The sequence below is a fragment of the Petaurus breviceps genome, unplaced genomic scaffold (assembly GCF_028583685.1).
Source record: "Petaurus breviceps papuanus isolate PSGF00001 unplaced genomic scaffold, PetGlider_PUasm1.0 185, whole genome shotgun sequence".
In the NCBI taxonomy this organism is placed as follows: Eukaryota; Metazoa; Chordata; class Mammalia; order Diprotodontia; family Petauridae; genus Petaurus; species Petaurus breviceps.
Window position 1 is genome coordinate 41,686,362 of NW_027185797.1, and position 8,957 is coordinate 41,695,318.

At 49.6% G+C, this 8,957-nt stretch overlaps 1 protein-coding gene across 3 annotated transcripts in view; it reads right to left on the reverse strand.

Moving 5' to 3' along the window:
* Positions 1-1,026: 1,026 nt before the first annotated feature.
* The window catches only part of GNG8 (G protein subunit gamma 8), a 16,174-nt gene continuing 8,243 nt past the window's right edge, over positions 1,027-8,957 (reverse strand). For 2 of the 3 annotated variants that reach the window (XM_069089089.1, XM_069089087.1), the window contains exons 2-3: positions 3,716-3,838; positions 1,027-1,202 (exon numbers count right to left, since the gene is read on the reverse strand). In XM_069089089.1, coding sequence (XP_068945190.1) covers positions 1,074-1,202; positions 3,716-3,799 — 213 coding nt within the window. In that variant the 5' untranslated portion in view covers positions 3,800-3,838 and the 3' untranslated portion in view covers positions 1,027-1,073. Of the gene's footprint in view, positions 1,203-3,715; positions 3,839-5,716; positions 6,267-8,957 lie in introns of those variants that run through there. The other variant, XM_069089090.1, reaches the window with a different exon arrangement.

An 8,957-nucleotide genomic window follows, 5' to 3' on the forward strand; every position in this document is an offset into this window, starting at 1 on the left:
CCCCCCCCCACTTCCCCAGTCCCTGACCCACAGCCCCTTTTCTCCAAGCATCCATTTCTCGAAGGTCAGTTTGTGATACCTTTCCCTTCTTTGGGTCTTAACATGAGCTGATAGGGTTTCTAAGAACCTGGGATTCATTGATTCCAAGGTTCTAGGGTTCTGGAATTCCCTGGGTCTAGCCACCTCCCAGCTCCTCCTTTCCTTTTTCCCCCGAAAAAAACCCACTCCCCCAGCCCTCCGCCTGCAGCCCAGCCCCCCCCAGAATCCTGCCTCAGTCCTGTTTCCCCCGGGACTCCAGCAGACATGATGCAACCCGGCCCGGCGGCGGCGAGAGGGGATGCAGATATAATTACAGCTCCGCTGTCCTCCCGGCAGGAAGGAGCGGACCCCAGGGACCCGAATCTAATTGTTAATAACTGAGCCACGACCTGTCCCCTCCCCCCCCTTCTCCGGTTCCCTCTCCTTCCCCTGGCCCCCACCTAGGCTGCCGGGATGGAGTAGTGTGGGCTCCCTTCTGTCCTGCCCCTCCTGCTGTCACAGCTCGAGCCTCCATCCCCTCCTCCCCCCAGCGCGCCCATCACTTGCCCCCCGGGTCCTTAGACAAGGATGGGGGGGGTCTCAGTCCTGGCAGCTCCCCCCCTCTGCGAGGGCACAGACAACGAAGAGCGGTGCATACGAGGGCTCAGCTTGGGGGGGTGGGCAATGCAGGGGCTCGGTGAGAGCTCCCTGGGGGCTGGGGTGAGCGCGTTGCCCACCCAGATGCGGCGGCCGATGCGCAGGATTCGGCTTGGGGCAGGACGGGAGATGGGCCGTGGAGTGTAACCGGAGGTGGAGCCTAGAGGGGGCCAGGCGTGCAGAAGACCGGGGACTGACCTCGGGGAATGGTCCCGAGGGAGGGGAGTGGATGGGCAGTCCCCACGCGCAGCGGCTGCTGAGGATGCTGAAGAAGGGATGCGACATCTCTGCCCCATCCCCTGCCCTCCCCGCCCTCCGCCCTGTGCCTCAGTTTCCCCCAAAGCCAGGAGATGGAGAAGTCATTCATTTTATTTCTGTATTTTTAGGGGACTGGGGGCTCAGAGCAGGACGCAGAAAAGCCGTTTCTCGCGGAAGGGATTCTCCGCCGCGGGCACCGGGGTCACCAGGGGGTCCTCCTTCACATGCGCCTCGCAGAAGGCCAGCAGCTCCGCCGCAGCTTTGGACACCTGAGGCGGGAGGTAAAGGGTTAAAGCGCATCGCTAGCCAACCTCCCACCCAAGCCCGCAGGGGCTCCCTTGGGCGACACCCTCTGGTCCAATCTGGAACTACACCGAGTATCTCGCCGTGATCGCCGGGGCGCAGCACCACTGCATGGCCACAGCTGGAATCGCAGTCTTCCTCCCAGACATAGTGATAGTTCCGCCCCGCTTGGCCGAGCTTGGGAATACACCCTTACCCCGACGCTCGTCAGGCACACCCACGGGCGGAGCCTCTGGTCTAGGCTCCCCGCCCAGTCCCGATACCCATAGCGCCACCACTTGGCCAAGCCCGGAATCCCAGCCTCTCCCCTCCCAGCAGCGACACCCGCTGTTCGACCCCAAAACTGCAGCGGAGATGGAAGGACGTGAGTCTCTCACTCCTGATGCCAACAGACAACCAGTAGTGACAGCTTGGACCTACAGTTGTTTTGTCCCATGACCACAAGATTAAGGGCTGGAGGAGATCTGAGAGGTGGTCTTAAGTCACGTGGAGTCAAAGATCTGAAGTTGAATGGGGGCCTCAAGTCTAGTCCTTCATTTTAGAGATCAGAAAACTGACGTTCAGAATTTCAACCCAAGATGACACAGGGAGTAAGAGGAGAAGCCTGGTTTCAAACCTAGGCCCTCCGATGACAATGCCAGCATTCCCCCTCCCCCGCCCCGGTGCACAGCACCAACTCACCCATTTTACAAATGGGAAAACTGAGACTCGAAAGGGAAAGTATCACACAGCCAGAACCAGATCCTCAACTCCAAACCAGATCCCTGCGCGTAATGTCCTTGCCGCTTGGAAGAACTCATATTTGTGGCAAAGAATTTCCAAATTAGAAGGGACCTCAGTGATCAGCTGGTTAGATCTGTGCTCATAAAAGGTATCCCCCCAATTTAACCCACCCTGCAAATGGCCATCCAGCTCTTGCCTGGCTGTTGCAAGACATCGAGCGAGGGAAAACCCACTACCTCCCATGAAAGCTTTTTGAATGGAACTAATTATTAGGAAGTTTTCCTTATGTGAAGCTTGAATTTTCTTGTTTGCTCCTAGTTTTGCCCTTTGAGGACAAATAAAATAGGCTTAGTCTCTCTTCCACTTATAAGTATTCAGATACAGTAATCATCCCACTCTTCCCTAGCCTACTCTTCTCCAACATAAATATTCACCTATTCTCCAATGTATAGCCTTGGGGAGTTACCTGGGGGCACTGAGAAGTTATGTACCTGACCCTGGGTCACATAACCAGGATATGCCAGAGGCAGGATGGGAACCCAAGTTGGAATCAGGAAGACCTGAGTTCAAATCTTTCATCAAACCCTTACTAGTTATGTGATCTTGGGCAAGTGACTCAGTTTACACAACTGAAAAGTGAGGGAATTGGATCCAATAACTGCCAAGGTCCTCCTCCTCCTCCTCCTCCTCCTTCTTCTTCCATATCACATTGTTGGTTCATACTGAATTTTCAATCCACTAATGACCCCAATTTTTTTTTTCAGACAAATGCCATTTAACCATCAGTGATATCAATTTCTTGAACCTAAGCATAAAACTTTCCTTTTATCCTTATTTAATTAGATCTAGGTCCTTATTAGGTTGGATAGTGAATCCCCTGAAATGGTCTCTTATTTGAATTTTCACTGCACATTTCCATTGGGCTGAAACCAATTACAATATTTTACTTTATATACACACACACACACATTTATATCTTCAAATAGTATGAATTCAAACATATTCAGCCCCTTCAAGAGATTTGTTATTTTCACTCATTTGGACCTGTCTTACTAATATCTCACTAGATTCTTTGACTAGATACTTACTAGTATCTTACTAGATTCAACCCAGTGCTCTAGCCTGTCAAGATCTTTGGGAATCCTGACTCATTCATCCAGAGTCAGCTTTCCCTCCTAGCTTTGTATTATCTCCACATTTTATAAAGACGCCACCTATGCCTTTATCCAAGTCATTAATAAAAAAAATATTTAACATTACAAAGCCAATTACAGATCCCTAAGGCACTCTACTGGAGACCTCTTTCAAAGTTGTCCAGGCCATTAAAATCTATCCAGTTATACTTTCATCTAGCTCATTTCATGCATCTTTTTCACAACAGTTGGATGAGATGTTTCACAAGATGCTTTTTGGCTTACAAAGCACTTTTCTCTGCAACTCTTCAAGGCAGATAGCACAAGCATTTTTATTATCCCCATTTCCATATTTGGAAACTGAGACTCTGAGAGGTCTTCCTTACCAATACTTTCCAATAACCACAGAGGAGTAAGTGTCTAAGGCAGATTTCCCACCCATTCCCCTATCCGTCTTCGAGTCCAGAGCCATATTTACTATGCCAGACACCAGGTGTTTTTCCTTCTCTTCTTTTCTCTGGCTCCACTAGTCAATGCAAGTCCTCCAGATGTGAGAAGTGCATCCCTTTGTCCCCTATCTCCTAGCCTCCATTCCCACATCCCAGTCCCCAAACTGCACATACCTTCATGCGTTCGATGTTGACCTCCAACTTCAGCTGCTCCACACTCTTGCGTGCCTCAGCGATCTTGGCCATGTTGTTGGACATTGTTGTTGTGAGGAAGGGGTTAATGCTCCTACAGATGCCCTGGAGACAATGGGACAAAAGGATAGGGAACTGAGGGCTGGGAGGAATTGGAAGAATGGGGTCAGGGAAATGGAGAGAAATTGGAATGAAGGATGGAGGGATGGAGGATAGAGACATGGGGAACAGGAGTGGGGAGAAACAGGAAGAAGAAACAGAAAGAAAAGAGACAAAAGTGAAAGAAAATCATCATGAGGGGACATAGGAATAAGGCACAGGAGTTAAGGGTGAGGAATGGAAAAGGAGAAGGGGTTAGGGATTAAAGAAAACAGGCACGGAGAGACAGATGGCTGAGGCACAGGGGTGAAGGGTCAGGAATGGAGAAATGAAGATGAGGGATAGTTGAAAGAAGTGGGAATGCCAGAAGTAGATTGAGGAGCAGGGAGTTGGTAAAGAAGGGTTGTGGAATAGAGGGATGAAAGACAGGGTTGAAGAAGAATGAGATGTAAACAAACCGGGGTTGGTAAAAGCGGGATGGAGGGAAATGGGAGGGAGGAGAAAAAACAAGCATGGGTGGGCAAAGGGGTGGAGGGGTGTGGTGTTGGGAGAGAAGGATGAAGGACCAAGGGATGGAGTATCAGGAATAAGAAACCTGGCACAGGAATTGGGGAAAACGGGAATGGAAGAGGATCAGAGGGATAGAGTTGGAAGTCAATGATGAGAGACAAGGGGCAGAATAGGGGTGGGTGGGGTGGAGGGAAACAGGAATGGGGAACCAAGGATGAGGGATAGCAATGCAAGAAAACAAACATGGGAGAGAAAGATAGAGAGACAGAGAGTGGAGGGGCAAAAAAAGAAGGAATCAGGGAAGGGGACAGAGGAATGGAGAGACAGGGGTTGGATGAGAGGGATAAAAAACAAAAGGATGAAGGAAAATCGAAACTCAGTGAGAAGACAGACAGAGGGAAATAGGAAAAACCAGAGAGATACAGAAAAGGAGACGAAGGGACAGAGGAGTAAAAGAAATGAAGGACAGGGATTGAAGAAAAGAGGAAGGTGAGAGAAGAGAGGGATGGGAGAAACAGGAATGAGAAACAGAGGGATAAAGGGACAGAAGGAGCAAGAAGATGGGGGAAGTGGTTGTTGGGGATACAGGGAGGGAATGGTATGGACAAATAAGAAGATAGTTAAAAACAGAGGAATGGGGAAACAGGAATGAAGAACAGGGTTCCGAGGGAGGAAGGGAGATAGGGAATGGGACATAGGATTGGGAACATAAAGGGGAGAACAGATGGGGGATGGTCTCAGTATCAGTTGCCCCCCCCCGTTTGTCTATTTTCTATTATTCTCCTGCAGCTAAGGGAGGTGGGGATGGTCTATATTCATGTCTTGTTGAGTTTCAGGGCCAAGGTGGGGGAAAAGGTGGAAAGGAGGGGGTAGGACTCCCCATGCCAATTAGCACCACTTCTAGAGGAACAGGGAATTAAGGTCCTGGTGGGAGAGGAGAGGGGGCCTGGGGAGGGGGTCTAATTAAGAGCTAAGCACCAGCTGCCCCCTCTTCTCCTCACCAGGAGGCCCCCACTCTTCCCCAACCCCCAGCTCCAAGTCACTGACTCATTTGCCAGCACTAGGGGAGAGAAGAGACCAGACATCCAGGCTCCCAGCCCCCAGCACAAACAAACCTTGAGCTTCCACTCCTGGGAGAGAAGGACAGAGGGAAAGAGGGACAGAAGGAAGGGGACCAGAGAGATTGAGAAAAACAATGGGGAACAATTGGATGGAGAAACGAGGGGATAGAAAGACAAGAAGATGAGGGTCGGAGAACGAATGAAGGGATGGGGTAGAGAAGGATGAAGGATAGAGGGATGGAGGGACAGATGGGTGGTTGGGGGGACAGAAAGAAGGCAAATGAAGGGGAATGGGGCAAGAAGAAGCTCTTACCTGTTGCTCCTTCTCTGCCTCAATGGCAGAGGCTGAGGCTGGAGGGAGCAGCTGCCAGAGCACCCTGGGGGCAGCCCCGCCCCTGCCCCCCCTCCCTTCAGATCCCCCACACCCTCCCCTGCTCCCTGTCCCTAGGGCCTCTTCAAGCCCTGCTCTCTCTCTCTCTCTCTCTCTCTCACACACACACACACACACACACACACACACACGAACACTCGAGCGTGCACAGGCGTGCTCGTACACACACACACTTCCTGAGTGACAGTCACAGAGACACCATCACACACACACAATCAGATGTGCGCAGTCACACACTCTATTATAACACCCAGCGTTTACCATATAGTTACAGAGACATAATCAATGATCCCTACACACATAGGCATAGAAACAGCAACATTCAAGTCCCTTGCTAAATTAGTGGCAAACATTGTGGAACACAGTTAAAGGCAGCCAGTTCCACACCCAGTGTTCAAAACATTCAAAATCTCTCTCTCTCTCTCTCTCTCTCTCTCTCTCTCTCTCTCTCTCTCTCCCTCTATCTTTCACACTCTCTCTCTCTCTCTCTCTCTCTCTCTCTCTCTCTCTCTCTCTCTCTCTCTCTCTCTCTCTCTCTCACACACACACACACACACACACACACACACACACACACACACACAAGGACCATGGTGTCATTATCACATCAAGAAACCCTGACCCACTCCCAATCCCAGAACAGACATCTCTGAGCCCTGCTCTCCCTTGGAATGACCCCAGATCCTCAAGAGTCCAGGCTGTCATGCTTAAAATCGCCACAGGGGGGTGACAAAGGAGCAAAAAGGAGTCCTAAATGCCTAGAAGGCCAGTTTCAGGATCTCAAAGCCCCTTCCTTAGCCACTATTCAGGGTCATCTGAAACTCAATGCCCCAGGAGTTCTGAGGAGAGGGAGGATGAGAGGACTGAGCCCAATGTGTGTGTGTGTGTGTGTGTGTGTGTGTGTGTGTGGTGTTTGTGCTTGTCAGTACTGGTGGGTCATTCCTGGAAAGCCCAGAATATTAAAGCTGAAAGATAACTTAAATAATTGAGTTTCAGCCCCCTTGTACATGTGGAAACTGAGGCCCCAGAGGGAAGCTAGCCCGATGTCACAAGAGTCAGGAGCAGAGTTATAGGAATCCTAAGTACTCAGGGAGAATTGGCAGCCATCCCCCTCCCCCAATTCATCACATCTTTCTCCTGTCTGTTCCCTATCTCCTCTTTTTCAGAAAAAGAAGTGTCCATCCAGGGCCCCCTTCTCTTCTCTTTCTGCACCCTATCCCTTGGAATGCTCATCAGCTCCCAAGAATTCAAGCAGCATCTTCACATACCCAGCCCTAATCTCTCTCCTGAGCTGTAGCATCACCAGCTGCCCGCTAAACACCCCCTAGCTGTTCTGGAGGCTTCTCAAGCTTAATATGTCCAGAATTATCTTCCCCCTAATTTCACCCTTCCTTTCTCCAAACTTTCCAGTTTCTCCACCATTCTCCTAATCACCCAGATGAATAACCTTGGAGTTACCTTGGCCTTTCCTCACCCTCATCTCCCATGTCCAGTCAGTTGACAAGCCCTATCCATGTCTCTTGTACATGTCCCTTTCTCTTCCTACTGCCAAACCAATTCAGGCCCCCCTCACCTTTTCTGGAATGTTAAGAACTTCTAGGCTTTCTCCTCTCCAACACATTTGTAAATGGAGAAATAATCTCCCTAAATCACAGGTCTATGTCACTTCCCTGCGCACAAATCTATAGTGACTGTTCATTAATTTTCCAATTAAATAGGGACTCCTGGGTCAGTCATTTAAGACCCTTTCCATTTTTCCTTTTGGAAGCAAACAGGGAGAATTGACTTGCCCAGGGTCACCCAGCTAGTAAGTGTCTCAGGCTGGATTTACACTCAGGTCTTCCTGACTTCAGGGGCAGTGCTCTATCCACTTTCCAATCTGGCTGGGGTTGACTTGTTCATTTATGTCACAATACTCCCATTTATGACTATGTTCCAGCTATTTCCCAAGGAACAGAAGCAAAGGAGGCAAGGTGTCCCAGTGGATCCAGAAGTGGACCTGAAGTCACCAATACTCTGGTCAAATGCTAGCTCACACACCTCCTACCTGTGTGTCCCTGGGCAAGTCACTTCAACTCTGCCTACCTCAACTGGTTCCTCAATTGTTGAATGTTGATAATAATAGCCCTTCCCTCCCAGAATTATGAGAATATTAGGAGAGCACTTAGCATGGTGCCTGACACTTGTTTTTTCCCCTAAGCCCAAAATTCTATGTTCTAGCTGTTCCCTAATGAACAGAGGCCATGGAGTCAGCTGTGTCAGGTGGCCCGGTGAGCAGTGTTCTGCAAGACCTGGTCTTAAAACTGTGTCTCCCACATTTTCAAGCAGCACTACCCTGGGCAAGTCACTTCATTTCTGCCTCACCCTCACGATCTGTAAAAATGAGATTAATAAAAGTATCCCACTCCTAGGGCTAAGGAGAAATTGAGACAATATTGGTAAAATGTTTACAAACCTTAGCATGCTACAGAGATGCTCAATATGAGGAGGAAAAGGAGGAAGGGAAGGGAATAAGCATTTATTAAGCACCTAGTGTGTGCCAGGCACTATTGTGAGCACTTTACAAATATTCTCTCATTTGATCCTCTCAACAACCCTGAGGTGGGTGCTATTATCCCCACTTTACAGCTGAGGAAACTGAGACAGACAGAAGTTAATGCCTAACACACTTTCCAAGTCCCATTTCTGTGGCACATACAGGCCTTCCTCCAGTAAGGAATGCTCTCCCCCCTCTCCCTCCCATGGCTCCCATCCTTGGTTTCCCTCTAAGCTCAGCTCAGGGGTATTCCATCTCAACCAATTACAACTGTATATGTGTTGTGCATCAACCAACAGAATGTAAGCACTTAGAGGGTGTATTATTTAATCTTTGTGTATTCCCAGTGCCTAGCACAGTGCCCTCAATGTGTTGATGTTAGAATTTAAATGAATGGAAACTGATCCTCCTTTCAGAGCTATTTCCTCCTCTCTGTGTGGGCTTCCTGCCAATGGCTTCTTCTCTCCCTTACTGTTGCTTTCCCTGTCTCCTTCCCTTCCTCCCACACTCCCTTTCTTCTGTCCTGAGGCCTGTGCTTGACTCTGCTATCTCTCTCTCTCTCTCTCTCTCTCTCTCTCTCTCTCTCTCTCTCTCTCTCTCTCTCTCTCTCTCTCTCTCTCTCTCTCT